This window comes from Dendropsophus ebraccatus, chromosome 1 (assembly GCF_027789765.1).
Source record: "Dendropsophus ebraccatus isolate aDenEbr1 chromosome 1, aDenEbr1.pat, whole genome shotgun sequence".
Classification (NCBI taxonomy): Eukaryota; Metazoa; Chordata; class Amphibia; order Anura; family Hylidae; genus Dendropsophus; species Dendropsophus ebraccatus.
Genome location: NC_091454.1, coordinates 212,983,801 through 212,999,862, shown reverse-complemented (window position 1 = coordinate 212,999,862; position 16,062 = coordinate 212,983,801). Strand labels below are relative to the sequence as shown.

The 16,062-nt window shown below is 49.8% G+C and overlaps 1 protein-coding gene across 1 annotated transcript; it reads right to left on the bottom strand.

Annotated features, from left to right (window-relative positions):
- Positions 1–1,694: 1,694 nt before the first annotated feature.
- Positions 1,695–14,972, bottom strand: GCDH (glutaryl-CoA dehydrogenase). The gene is made up of 12 exons (XM_069946966.1): positions 14,867–14,972; positions 13,669–13,778; positions 8,614–8,649; positions 8,140–8,280; positions 8,000–8,062; positions 7,752–7,922; positions 6,681–6,810; positions 6,285–6,501; positions 6,083–6,186; positions 5,619–5,744; positions 4,209–4,369; positions 1,695–2,168 (listed from the first exon to the last, which is right to left on the bottom strand). The coding sequence occupies exons 2-12, from the start codon at positions 13,766–13,768 to the stop codon at positions 2,095–2,097; spliced, it is 1,323 nt and encodes a 440-aa protein (XP_069803067.1). The 5' UTR covers positions 13,769–13,778; positions 14,867–14,972; the 3' UTR covers positions 1,695–2,094.
- Positions 14,973–16,062: the final 1,090 nt, after the last annotated feature.

The window sequence follows — 16,062 nt, the reverse complement described above, 5'->3', positions numbered from 1 at the left end:
AAAAGTTCAAGTCTTACAGTACTTATCAGCAGCTGTATGTCCTGCAGGAAGTGGTGTAATCTCTCCAGTTTGAGGCATAAACAGAAAAAAGTCTTCTAGTCAGCTCACCCACTCAGCCTTGCTTCACCATTGACATGGACCTCCGTAACTCCAGAGCTCGTGGAATAAGTATTGCGGGCTGCACCCCGATCCATCCACTGAAAAAAGATTGTGCATCCACTGATTAAACAACACGCCAACGCGTTGCAGGGTGAGAACCCCTTAATCATGGATTAAGGGGTTCTCACCCTGCAATGCGTCGGCGTGTTTTTTAATCAGTTTTGTTATTTTATTTTTGTGACGTTTAAATAAAAGTTATTGGATTTTAAGAAGCCGCTGATGCACTCTCCAGGCTGACACAGTGCTCTCTGATGCCACCTCTGTCCGTGTCAGGAACTGTCCAGAGCAGGAGAGGTTTTCTATGGGGATTTGTTACTGCTATGGACAGTTCCTGACTGTCCAGCCTGAGGGTGCCGCTCGCAGCCCGCCGACGAGAGCATACATTACCTGCTCGGCGACGCGGGTGCATGTGAGGCTGCTGACTCCGCTGATTGGCTGAGCACTGATTGGCTGAGCAGGAGCCTCACATGCAGCCGCGTCGTCGAGCAGGTAAGGTATGCTCTTGGCGCCGGTCTGTGGGGGGTTAACGCACATACTCACAGCGGGATGTCAATCCCTCTGCGAGTATGTGCTCTCATAGGGATGAATGGCATTGGATCCGCAGCGGATTTTGTAGGTGTGAAGACACCCTAAACGTCAAAGATTCATTGCTGTCCAGGGGGACCAGCTGACTGTCTAATGCGTAGATGGGGAACCTTCGGCCCTCCAGCTGTTGCAAAACTACAATCCCCATCATGCCTGGACATCCAAAGCTTAGGTTCCCCATCCCTGACCTAATGTCTATGGGGTTTTCTATCCCAACAGAAGATGGCAAGGAAGAAAAGGATCAGGTCTATAGATTCTCTGCACCCAAGCCCTTTGTCTTTCTTAAAAATCCAGAGGAGTCTAGTAGCGTCTTTTTCTTCTCTCCCCATTAAAAATACATAAACACTTGGTGCATGTGTATGGCGATAATGGGGATGAGTAGCTGATGGCTGGACAGACGTTGAGCTGTATGGCCGCCTTTAGTTGTGTTGGTGACATAGCATTAGGATATCCCACTAACATACAATACTAGAATGAAACAGCAAAAAAAAAAAAGACATGCTGCTGCCACTTCCCTGTCTGCTCCAGATGACTTCTTTTTCTTGGACAGCAGCGTGGCGTCTGGGGAAAGGGGTTCTGCACTCTCCTAGCACCGCTGCCACTTCATTCTGACAATTGGCAGGGTTTACAGTGGTTGGATCCCTGCCTGTCAGATATTGATGGCATATCCTCGAGCTATGTCACCACTGTCTATCGTATGATAAACCCATTAACTCTTTCACTGCCAGGACAATAGTCACACTTGACAAGCGCAAACAAAACCTAAATAATAAAATAAAATAAAATACAACAAAAAAAAAAAGTCTGAAAGAGAATCCGCTTCAACGCGGTACGTGTGAAGCTACCCTTTTAAAGTGAAGTCAATGCCACAAATTCTCAGCCCTCTGAAATCTCCCAAATCATGAACATCTTTGGGAACGAGCTGTAAAAAGAACCAAACAAAATGCAGATTTTTTTTCAAAACTAGAGATTTTTAATTAACGCAGTGGAGATCTCGGCAGATCTATACAGATCTGTCATTTCTCATATCTTCAGACTTAAACAGAAAGCTGACATGTTGGATTTTATAATAAACCTGGTAAATCAGGGCGATTGATAGATGAAGGATTGTGTCATAAAACAACAAAGCCGTCAGCATGACATAGATGAATGTACAGGACAGCCGGGGATGCATCGTCTCACGTAGCTGTGATATAGAAGGTGTCCTGTATGGAGCAGTGAGCAGCGTTCTAGTCCTCCAGAAATACTCTATTATACATCAGCACTGAAGCATACAATCTGATATCAGGAAGTCCGGGGCACATTCAGGAACCGCAGTGACATTGATTCTGTAGTGTGCCAGAAGTCGCATTACTTGTTAACTGTAAAGGCTTGCAGCCCCGTTATAGCTCGGCCCAGGATTAAGGCGTGAACATCATGAGTACCTGCACAGAGTACAAAGTGATATCACAAAAAAAGATTCAAAATCTCCTACACAAAGTCATGACCAATATCAGCTCAATGACTGGTCCCTTTTAACCTCTTCTAGGCCAGGCACATTTTACATTTACTAAGGACAGCCTTGGCCAGTGACTGGCTTAGCGGGCAGCTCCTGCTCTAGTGTGTCTTGGATGCATGTGGAAGAGACTAGCTGTGAGGTACTGGAAGGAGCTGTAGGGGACCAAGGTAGGTAAGTATTACTTTTTTACAGCACAGCCAGTTACACATATGCACATATATACAATGGGAAGGATAAGTGTATGATACGCTGCCCATTTTGCAGGTTCTCACCCACATAGAATGGAGAGATGTGTCATATTTCTGGTCGGTAACATCACCTGTGAGAGACAGAATCTATAGAATATTCCAGATAATCACATTGTAGGATTTATATATAATTATTCTGCATTTTATTACATGAAATAAGGATTTGTGCAATAGAGAAACAGAAGTTCTTATTTGCGGCAGAAACCTTTGTTTGCAGTTACAGAGGTCGGACGTTTCCTGGGGGTCTTGACCAGGTTTGCAGACACTGCAGCAGGGATTGTGTCCCCTTCCTCCATACTGATCTTCTGCAGATCTTTCAGATTTCGGGCTGTCACTGGGTAACACTGAGTTTCAGCTCCTCCAAACATTGGGACTATTGGGTTCAGGTGTAGAGACTGGCAGCCGCTCTAGGACCTCGAAATGCTTCTTATAGAGCTGCTCCTTAGTTGACCTGGATTTGTGTTTCAGGTCCTTGTCCTGCTGGAAGACCCAGTCACCACCCATCTTTAAAGTCTCTTACTAAGGGACCTTGCATGCCCTGCAGAATTGTATTCTATGACAGCATAGTGTGTTACTAACAGTAATCTTTGACACAATGGTCGCAGCTCTCTTCAGGTCATTAACCAGGTCCTCCTGTGTAGTTCTGGGCTGATTTCTGACCTTTTTCAGATTCATCCTTACCCCACAAGGTGAGATCTTAGATGGAGCCCCAGACTGAGGAAGATTGACAGTCATCTTTTGTTTATAATAATTGCACCAACAATTGTTGCCTTCTCACCAAGCAGCTTGCCTATTGCCCTGTAGCCCATCCCAGCCTTGAGCAGGTCTACAATTTTGTCCCTGGTATCCTTGGACAGCTCTTTGGTCTTGGTCGTGGTGGAGAGGTTGGAGTGTGATGACTGATTGTGTGGACAGGTGTTTATTATACAGAAAATGAGGTGAAAAAGGTGCAGGTAATCAAGGTAATGAGGGAAAAGGAGGAGCTTCTTATAGAGACACTGACAGGTCTGTGAGAGGCAGAATTCCTGCTGGTCGGTGATTAAATCCTTATTTCATGTAATAATTTTATATAAATCCTACAATGTGATTATCTGGAATATTCTATAGATTCTGTCTGTCACAGGTGACGTTACCGACCAGAAATATTACACATCTTTCCATTCTATGTAGGTGGCAAAACTTGCAAAATCATATATATATATATATATATATATATATATATATATATATATATATATATATATATATATATGATTAATATCTATTAGAGATGAGCGAACCGGGTTCGGGTTCGAGTCCATCTGAACCCGAACGTTCGGTATTTGATTAGCGGTGGCTGCTGAACTTGGATAAAGCCCTAAGGTTGTCTGGAAAACATAGATACAGCCAATGACTATATCCATGTTTTCCACATAGCCTTAGGGCTTTATCCAACTTCAGCAGCCACCGCTAATGAAATGCCAAACGTTCGGGTTCGGATCGACTCGAGCATGCTCCAGGTTCGCTCTTCTCTAATATCTATATATATATATATATATATATATATATATATATATATATATATATTTATTTACTATTTTTTTTAAGAAAAAAAAACTACACAGAATCCCAAGCCATCCCTTTAAATGTTTTTTTGTTACACTTTGATAATTCTGGACTCCCCTCTCCTGTGGTTATAGAGGCTGCCAGCATCTGCAGCCATCCCACTACATACAGACCTTCATAGGTGTTCACAGCCTCCAGGTTCATGACGTGCCTGATGATATGGTATTCATCAGAAATCCCGTTTCCTCCCAGCATATCCCGGGCCTGGCGAGCAATGTCCAGAGCTTTCCCGCATGAATTCCTCTTCAGCAGAGAGATCATTTCTGGAGTAGCTCTACAAGTATGTTACAAGGAGAAGAATATTCAGTACACATAGTAAGGTTATACATAGGAGTTAAAGGGGTTATCCAGGATTAGAGAAAAATGGCTGCTTTCTTCCAGAAAAATCACAACTCTTGTCTCCAGGCCAGGTATGATTTGCAATTAAGCTCCATTTACTTCAATGGAACTGAGGTGAAAAATCTACACCCAAACTGGGGACAAGAGTGGTGCTGTTTTTGGAAGAAAGCAGCCATGTTTTCCTAAGCCTGGATAACCCCCTTTAAAGGGGTTATCCAGCACTACAAAAACATGGCCACTTTCTTCCAGAGAGAACACGACTCTTGTCTCCAGGTCAGGTGTGGTTTGTTAGGGTCCATTTACACAGAAAGATTATCAGCCAAAGATTTAAAGCCAAAGCCAGGAATGGATTGGAAAAGAAGAGAAATCTCAGGCTTTCCTTTATGACCTGATCTCTGTTTATAGTCTGTTTCTGGCTTTGGCTTCAAATCTTTGGCAGATAAACTGTCAGATAATCTTTCTGTGTAAATGGATCCTTAGAAAACCTGCACCCAAACTGTGGACAAGAGTGGTGCTGTTTCTGGAAGAAAGTGGCCATGTTTTATAGCACTGGATAACTCCTTTAATGGTCACTGAGTTGAACTACAGTAGTTCGGATTTTCAGACTATGTGTGGGGTTGCCAACGTTATGAGACTTAAAGGGGTAGTTAAAAAAAACAAAAATCTTTCAAATCTACTGGTGCCAGAAAGTGCCACAGATTTGTAATTGACTTCTATAAATAAAATCTCAATCGTTCCAGCACTTATCAGTTGCTGTATGTCCTGCGGGAAGTGGTGTATTTTTTCCAGTCTGACACATTGCTCTCTGCTGCCACCTCTGTCCATGTCAGGAACTGTCCAGAGCAGTAGCAAATCCCCATAGAAAACATCTCCTGCCCTCCAGACTGGAAAAAAATACACCACTTCCTGCAGGATATAAATAGCAAATCTCTGGAACTTTCAGGCACCAGTTAATTTGAAAGAATTTTTGGGTGAACAACCCCTTTAAGAAACTGAAAGTGCCGAATTGCAAAAATGTTATTATCTAACTCCTTATTTATTCAGATTGGGGCCAAGGGACATTTAGGGGATGAATTGCCCCAACTTAAAGGGACATCTCATGGCTTAGTTTAAAAAAAAATACACCACACAAATGTCTACAATGTAGAATAGAAGGAACACAACAATAGGAATCGGGAACGTACTTGTCTTCATCCTTTAGGCGCCCAAGTTGCAGACATGCCTGCAGGCCAATGGTGATTTCCGTCAGCATATCCGCCATCTTCTTCTGTATGAGCTGGTTCCTGGCCAGTGGCACACCAAACTGTATCCTGTAAGAGAGGCAGCAGTGATGGAAACCAGAAACCTATGTGCCATACAGACCATTTACTGTATTACAGTCACAACTCTCTACACTGATGCATGGGATGGCCTCTATATGACAGACCCCCCATGGCGTCAGACCCCCATGGCAATTCATTGTGGTATAGATTCCATTAGGTGCGATAGATGGACAGGACAGCACACAGGTATCAAACCTGCGGAGGTTTCGGACACATTAGATGGACACTGGCGCTGTATTCGCTTGCAGTTTACTTGACTGTCCTCCAACTTTTTTCACTTTCTCTCCACAGGATCACACCGTATACTTTACGAGTAAATGACATACCTGTCCAATGTATACTGCCGTGCTGTATGTAAGCAGAACTCCGCCGCCCCCAGTGCACCCCAAGAGATCCCATAGCGGGCATTGTTGAGACAACCAAAGGGTCCCTGAAAACATAGAAGATTATTACCCTGTATGTACTGATAGGATGTGATATAGGAGCAGGTATATAGGGAATAGGAGGAGATATAGGATATATATATACCCCCATGCCTGACACATTGGGCAGCAGGTTTTCCTCTGGGATTTCCACATCTTCCATTAAGATCATTCCAGTGGCGGATGCCCGCAGGGAGAACTTTCCCTCTATTTTCGGGGTAGACAGCCCTTTGGTTCCCCTCTCTATCAGGAAACCTCGGACTCTTCCATCTTCGCACACAGCCCAAACCACACACAGGTCAGCCATGGGAGAGTTGGTGATCCTATGGATATAATATTATATGTGGTCATCTCTGGATGTTACACAGTACTCTACTAATCCAGTGATCACTATTGGTTTACTTGTATTAGGTGACATATACCGATAAGTTAGGCAGTGTATATAGTGTTCTATATAATATCTCCAGTAGCAGACAGAGAACAGTGATGGGAAGGATCATACCAGGTCTTGGATCCGTTAAGTGTGTAGGTTTTGCTGGTTGGGTTGTATCGAGCTCTGGTCTCCATTCCAGCAGGGTCACTGCCGTGGTTTGGTTCTGTGAGACCGAAACATCCCAGCAACTCTCCACTGGCTGCAATGAGAAAGATATGGATTTAACTTAAAGGGAAAGCTGCTATCATTACACCAGGACAGCCACTCCCGGCACAGATTCTACCACTACACCATGACAGACACTCCTAGCACAGACACTACCACTACACTAGGACAGTCGCTCCTAACACAGACACTTCCACTACACCAGGACAGCCACTCCCAGCACAGACTCTACCACTACACCATGACAGCCACTCCTAGCACAGAAACTACCACTACACTAGGACAGTCACTCCTAACGCAGACACTACCACTACACCATGACAACCACTCCTAGCACAAAAACTACCACTACACTAGGACAGTCACTCCTAACACAGACACTAACACTACACCATGACAGCCATTCCTAGCACAGACACTACAACTACACTAGGACAGTCACTCCTAACGCAGACACTACCACTACACCATGACAGCCATTCCTAGCACAGACACTACCACTACACTAGGACAGTCACTCCTAACGCAGACACTACCACTACACTAGGACAGTCACTCCTAACACAGACACTAACACTACACCATGACAGCCACTCCCAGCACAGACTCTACCACTACACCATGACAGCCATTCCTAGCACAGACACTACCACTACACCATGACAACCACTCCTAGCACAGACACTACCACTACACTAGGACAGTCACTCCTAACGCAGACACTACCACTACACCATGACAACCACTCCTAGCACAGACACTACAACTACACCATGACAGCCATTCGTAGCAGACTTTACCACTACACCAGGACAGCCACTCCTAGCGCAGACACTACCACTACACTAGGACAGTCACTCCTAACACAGACACTACCACTACACCAGGACAGCCACTCCTAGCACAGACTCTACCACTACACCAGGAAGCCAATACACGGTTCTACACCTACATGAATGCCCAGTACACCATTACCCAGTCTAGGAAGGTATTTTTGCTTCTGCTCCTCTGACCCATACGCGTAGATGGGATGCATGACCAGGGAGGACTGAACGCTCATCACAGAGCGATAACTACTATCCACCCTCTCCACTTCTCTGGCCAGCAGCCCATACGCCACATACGACGTCCCGGCACAGCCATAACCTAGAGAAGGCAACAAGTCAGTCAGTACACGGAGAGTGACGGATATTCTACTTACATAGATAAATGTCACCTATTACCTTTAATGGTGGATCCCAAAACACCCAGCTCTCCCATCTCCGATAAAATCTCCCGATCAAATACTAGAAACAACAAACAAGGTGAAGTTATATGAAGGGGAAGACGTCACTGTAAGTGGATCAGTGATTATAACTTCTACCTTCTTGCCGGTTCGCCATGAGGATGCGCGGCATCAGTCTCTCCTGGCAGTAGGATCGGAAACTGTCCCGTATCATCAGCTCATCCTCAGTCAGCTGTGAGTCCAGGCAGAGGGCATCGCGCCAGTCAAACTGCACCCGGGCTGTGGTACAAACACACAGACACATGGAACACATGGATTGTTTACAGTGATATACTATATCAAACCCTCACCTGTGTGAGCAGGATGAGAGGGTTTCCAGTCACTGACAGCAAGCAGACATGTTTAAGACATGGAGCTAGTTACATGTCACGGTCAGATGATGATCATAGAATATGCAGACCTGGGGGTAGCCCAGATACACCATCACCAGGTGCTTCCATGGCAGCCAGGCTCCTCTGAATGCCCCCAGGCCTGCCATGTATCTGCCTGTGACGTAGCATAAGTAGATGGTGTATGCTCAAAATGCAAAAAACAAACAAACAAAAGACTTACATTTTGCAGGTCTCTGTTCCTTCTTTGTCTTGATGTCTGTAATAAGGAACATATGTCTCAGGTGAAGTAAAGGTCTCAGCATCAGTAACATGAGGGGTTAATGACATGACATGACATCACCTGCCCTATACCATCCCTACAGTGAGAAGGAGACCACTGCCCATCACCTGCCCCATACCATTCCTACAGTGAGAAGGAGACCACTGCCCATCACCTGCCCCATACCATTCCTACAGTGAGAAGGAGACCGGGCCCATCACCTGCCCCCATACCATCCCTACAGTGAGGAGGAGACCACTGCCCATCACCTGCCCCATACCATCCCTACAGTGAGGAGGAGACCACTGCCCATCACCTGCCCCATACCATCCCTACAGTGAGGAGGAGACCACTGCCCATCACCTGCCCCATACCATCCCTACAGTGAGAAGGAGACCACTACCCATCACCTGCCCCATACCATCCCTACAGTGAGGAGGAGACCACTGCCCATCACCTGCCCCCATACCATCCCTACAGTGAGGAGGAGACCACTGCCCATCACCTGCCCCATACCATTCCTACAGTGAGGAGGAGACCACTGCCCATCACCTGCCCCATACCATCCCTACAGTGAGGAGGAGACCACTGCCCATCACCTGCCCAATACCATCCCTACAGTGAGGAGGAGACCGAGCCCATCACCTACCCCCATACCATCCCTACAGTGAGGAGGAGACCGGGCCCATCACCTGCCCCATACCATCCCTACAGTGAGGAGGAGACCAGGATCATCACCTGCCCCCATACCATCCCTACAGTGAGGAGGAGACCACTGCCTATCACCTGCCCCCATACCATCCCTACAGTGAGGAGGAGACCACTGCCTATCACCTGCCCCCATACCATCCCTACAGTGAGGAGGAGACCACTGCCCATTACCTGCCCCCATACCATCCCTACAGTGAGGAGGAGACCACTGCCCATCACCTGCCCCATACCATCCCTACAGTGAGGAGGACACTGGCCCATCACCTGCCCCATACCATCCCTACAGTGAGGTGGAGACCGAGCCCATCACCTGCCCCATACCATCCCTACAGTGAGGAGGAGACCGGGGCCTACCATCACCTGCCCCATACCATCCCTACAGTGAGGAGGAGACCGGGCCCATCACCTGCCCCATACTATCCCTACAGTGAGGAGGAGACAGCTGCCCATCACCTGCCCCATACCATCCCTACAGTGAGGAGGAGACCACTGCCCATCACCTGCCCCATACCATCCCTACAGTGAGGAGGAGACCACTGCCCATCACCTGCCCCATACCATCCCTACAGTGAGGAGGAGACCACTGCCCATCACCTGCCCCATACCATCCCTACAGTGAGGAGGAGACTGGGCCCATCACCTGCCCCCATACCATCCCTACAGTGAGGAGGAGACCACTGCCCATCACCTTCCCCATACCATCCCTACAGTGAGGAGACCACTGCCCATCACCTGCCCCTATACCATCCCTACAGTGAGGAGGAGACCACTGCCCATCACCTGCCCCATACCATCCCTACAGTGAGGAGGAGACTGGGCCCATCACCTGCCCCATACCATCCCTACAGTGAGGAGGAGACCACTGCCCATCACCTGCCCCATACCATCCCTACAGTGAGGAGGAGACCGGGCCCATCACCTGCCCCATACAATCCCTACAGTGAGGAGGAGACCACTGCCCATCACCTGCCCCATACCATCCCTACAGTGAGGAGGAGACCACTGCCCATCACCTGCCCCATACATCCCTACAGTGAGGAGGAGACTGGGCACTGCCATCACCTGCCCTATACCACCCCTACAGTGAGGAGGAGACCGGGCACTGCCATCACCTGCCCCTATACCATCCCTACAGTGAGAAGGAGACCACTGCCCATCACCTGCCCCATACCATCCCTACAGTGATGAGGAGACCACTGCCATCAGCTGCCCCATACCATCCCTACAGTGATGAGGAGACCACTGCCCATCACCTGCCCCCATACCATCCCTACAGTGAGGAGGAGACCGCTGCCCATCACCTGCCCCATACCATCCCTACAGTGAGGAGGAGACCACTGCCCATCACCTGCCCCATACCATCCCTACAGTGAGGAGGAGACCACTGCCCATCACCTGCCCCATACCATCCCTACAGTGAGGAGGAGACCACTGCCCATCACCTGCCCCATACCATCCCTACAGTGAGGAGGAGACTGGGCCCATCACCTGCCCCCATACCATCCCTACAGTGAGGAGGAGACCACTGCCCATCACCTGCCCCATACCATCCCTACAGTGAGGAGGAGACCACTGCCCATCACCTGCCCCATATTATCCCTACAGTGAGGAGGAGACCGGGCACTGCCCATCACCTTCCCCCATACCATCCCTACAGTGAGGAGGAGACCACTGCCCATCACCTGCCCCATACCATCCCTACAGTGAGGAAGAGACCGGGCACTGCCCATCACCTGCCCCCATACCATCCCTACAGTGAGGAGGAGACCATGCCCATCACCTGCCTCATACCATCCCTACAGTGAGGAGGAGACCGGGCCCATCACCTGCCCCATACCATCCCTACAGTGAGGAGGAGACCACTGCCCATCACCTGCCCCATACCATCCCTACAGTGAGGAGGAGACCACTGCCCATCACCTGCCCCATACCATCCCTACAGTGAGGAGGAGACCACTGCCCATCACCTGCCCCATAGCATCCCTACAGTGAGGAGGAGACCGGGCCCATCACCTGCCCCATACCATCCCTACAGTGAGGAGGAGACCGGGCACTGCCATCACCTGCCCCATACCATCCCTACAGTGAGGAGGAGACCACTGCCCATCACCTGCCCCATACCATCCCTACAGTGAGGAGGAGACCACTGCCCATCACCTTCCCCATACCATCCCTACAGTGAGGAGGAGACCGGGCACTGCCATCACCTGCCCCATACCATCCCTACAGTGAGGAGGAGACCACTGCCCATACCATCCCTACAGTGAGGAGGAGACCACTGCCCATCACCTTCCCCATACCATCCCTACAGTGAGGAGGAGACTGGCCCATCACCTGCCCCATACCATCCCTACAGTGAGGAGGAGACCACTGCCCATCACCTGCCCCATACCATCCCTACAGTGAGGAGGAGACCCGGAACTGCCCATCACCTGCCCCATACCATCCCTACAGTGAGGAGGAGACCGGGCCCATCACCTGCCCCATACCATCCCTACAGTGAGGAGGAGACTGGGCCCATCACCTGCCCCCATACCATCCCTACAGTGAGGAGGAGACCACTGCCCATCACCTGCCCCATACCATCCCTACAGTGAGGAGGAGACCACTGCCCATCACCTGCCCCATATTATCCCTACAGTGAGGAGGAGACCGGGCACTGCCCATCACCTTCCCCCATACCATCCCTACAGTGAGGAGGAGACCACTGCCCATCACCTGCCCCCATACCATCCCTACAGTGAGGAGGAGACCACTGCCCATCACCTGCCCCATACCATCCCTACAGTGAGGAGGAGACCACTGCCCATCACCTGCCCCATAGCATCCCTACAGTGAGGAGGAGACCGGGCACTGCCCATCACCTGCCCCATACCATCCCTACAGTGAGGAGGAGACCGGGCACTGCCCATCACCTGCCCCATACCATCCCTACAGTGAGGAGGAGACCGGGCACTGCCATCACCTGCCCCATACCATCCCTACAGTGAGGAGGAGACCACTGCCCATCACCTGCCCCATACCATCCCTACAGTGAGAAGGAGACCGGCCCATCACCTGCCCCCATACCATCCCTACAGTGAGGAGGAGACCACTGCCCATACCATCTCTACAGTGAGGAGGAGACCACTGCCCATCACCTTCCCCATACCATCCCTACAGTGAGGAGGAGACCGGGCCCATCACCTGCCCCATACCATTCCTACAGTGAGGAGGAGACCACTGCCCATCACCTTCCCCATACCATCCCTACAGTGAGGAGGAGACCGGCCCATCACCTGCCCCCGTACCATCCCTACAGTGAGGAGGAGACCACTGCCCATCACCTGCCCCATACCATCCCTACAGTGAGGAGGAGACCACTGCCCATCACCTGCCCCATACCATCCCTACAGTGAGGAGGAGACCACTGCCCATCACCTGCCCCCATATCATTCCTACAGTGAGGAGGAGACCGGGCCCATCACCTACCCCATACCATCCCTACAGTGAGGAGGAGACCACTGCCCATCACCTGCCCCATACCATCCCTACAGTGAGGAGACCGGGCCCATCACCTGCCCCATACCATCCCTACAGTGAGGAGGAGACCACTGCCCATCACCTGCCCCATACCATCCCTACAGTGAGGAGGAGACCACTGCCCATCACCTGCCCCATACCATCCCTACAGTGAGGAGGAGACCACTGCCCATCACCTGCCCCCATACCATCCCTACAGTGAGGAGGAGACCACTGCCCATCACCTGCCCCCATACCATGCCTACAGTGAGGAGGAGACCACTGCCCATCACCTGCCCCATACCATCCCTACAGTGAGGAGAAGACCGGGCACTGCCCATCACCTGCCCCATACCACCCCTACAGTGAGGCCTGATGGGGGCAGCATCATGTGGGGGAACAGAGATACTTTTCAGGGTGTAGGGTAAACTGAATAGAGCAAAGTACATATATTCTTACTGATCACTTGATCCCGAGCGCTCTGGACCTCAGACTTGATGAAGGTTCATCTCCCAACAAGACAATGACCCTAAGCACACAGCCAGGAGAGCACAGGAGCGGCTTAGGGACACAGCCCCCCCCCCCTCCACTCCATCCTGACAGAACTGAGATGATCTGCAGAGAAGAATGGCCGAACAGCCCCAAATCCAGGTATAACCCTGCTATAAGGCTGGAGGCCAAATCACTGCCGGGTGACAGGGTGTGATGCAGTGTAGATGGGATACGAGAAGACCTGCAATCCTGATACACTGACAGTATCCTGATGTCTGATAGTCCAGATGATGCTGGATTAGAGGTTCTTACCTAGGTGTGTGGCTGCGGTGCCCTGGGTCCGGGCTGCGGTGATGCTGAAGCCTCGGGTCACAGCTCGGAGGAGACACAGGGGGCGACCGCTCAGCGACATTATGGTGACCCTGCAAATAATGCACAGAATTCATCGGCCAATGAGATCATGTGACATTGCGGCTCAGCACCATGGAAGGTGATGGGACCAGGCTGCAATAACACACACATCTAGTGTCATCCTGGACAAGCCCTTTGGCTGTGCCTGTCAGGACATGATGGGAGTTGTAGTTATGTAACAGTTGGGGGACAATGCTCTAGTCTTTGCTCTATCCATCGGAGGGACATGATGGGAGTTGTAGTTTTACAGCAGATGATTATCCGATCATCCACTCGTGTTACTGTGAGATTTAGCACGTTATGTTCTCAATAATATATCCTGTCCCTTTAAATGAAAAAAAAAGTGACAGGAGCCTCGACCAATCGGATGCATCCTCTCGGGCCTCACCCCCTGCTCGGCCAATCAGCTTAGAGGAGTATTTATACAGACTGGTGACAGCTGGAATGTTCTGCATCCAGGACACATTGAATCATATACATCAGGGCATGCTGGGAGTTGTAGTGTTATAACCTATAGAGATAATGAGTCCTAGTAACACAATATGTCAGGTGGGGGACTACAATTCCCAGCAGGCACACAGAGTCCCATCACCTGACCTACGTAATCATTACAGAACCTTCTCCTGACCTTTGGTCCCTGCAGCAGGAGTTGGATCGGATACAGAGAAGAATTAATGAGTATATGGGGGGCTGTATCTTGTCCTTAAAGGGGAAGTGTATAAGTTATAACCTGAGGCTTTACAGTCATCCTGCAGTTACACCCAATGGGAGTGCATGCTGGGAGTAGTAGTTATACACCACCATCTACAGCTGGGGTCTTCAATTGGCTTGTCAGCTGTTGCAGAACTACAACTCCCAGCATGCCACAACAGGCACATGCTGTCAGGGAATGCTGGGAGTTGTAGTTTTTCAACAGCTAGGGATTATTGCCTGTAGCAAGAAAAAGGTGCCCATATAGTGGTGTGGTTAGACTTGCTGGGACTTGTTGTTCCACAGCAGCAGTATACAGGTATTGTCCGCTTCCATACGCAGAGCTGTCAGCCTCACACACATACACGGCGATCCAGTATATTACAGATAACACACAGACCCCCCTCACCTTACTGAGCTTCTGGGGTTCCTCGCTGATTATGAAACTGACAGCGCGCCAGCGCCACCTGGCGGCCGAGCCTCCTCGTCGCGCTTTAGTGACGTCACTGACAAACACCAGGCGCCATATTGAGTGTGGCAAGTACAAACCTCCTGCCGGGATTGTGAGCGACGTAACAAGAATACGGTTGCGTAGCCTTCCATAATGAGACGTGTATGTAACTAATATGTCTGATAGACTAGAAAGCTATACAAAGGGAGTTGTCTGTAAAGACCAATCAGTGAAGGCGTATTCTCTGTAACGACCAATCCCTGAAGGAGCTTTGTCCCTAACAACCAATCAGCATACGAGGAGAATATTTAGGAGGTTCCAGCAAGGACCAATCAAAATTCTGTTAACATTGGCTTAGAAACACAAAAGCTGTTATCTGATTGGCTGTTGTGGGTGACACGTGGTAATGGCCATTGATAGGCTCCATATTTGAGGTGACCCCCTACTTATTCACAAGCAGAATCATAATATGGCTGCCTGGCATGTCAGTAAATGGATAGGGCCCTGCTTCGGTGTTGTCTGCATAATAGGCCCCAATAGTTGTTCAAAGATGGCTGTCCTGGGAGCCTGTATTACACCTCTAGTTGCCATGGCAACATATCAGTGCCCTATAATAGACAGTGTTGAGCCCTTAGATGCCATAGACGTCATTGACTGCAGCATCTAAGGGGTTCTCCTTATGACTGTTGTAGCCGGGGGTAACCTGTATGTTGTGGCTGGGAGGCACTTTTCATGGTGCAGCTTCTGAGCCCCCCAATAGCTACATCACTATTCCTGGGGACACCATTGAGACCCCCCAGTCAGGGGCGTAACTAGAAATGGCTGGGCCCCATAGCAAACTTTTGATTGGGTTCCATAGCAAACTTTCGATTGGGCCCCATAGCAAACTTTTGATTGCCCCCCCCCCCCGACTGACCACTAAACGGTCAAGTGAAGTCATAACTACATAACTGCTAGCTCTGGTCAGGAGTGCTTGCAGTTAAAGGGACATTTGCAAAACCCAAGAGACCAGCAGGGCCACCCGGTGCTGCAAATGATGACAGCTCAGGGGGCCCAGTGTATTGCAGGAGCAGGCCATGGGGCCCCCTGATGCGGCGGGCCCCATAGCAGCCGCTATGGCTGCTATAGTGGTAGTTAAGCCCCTGCCCCCAGTC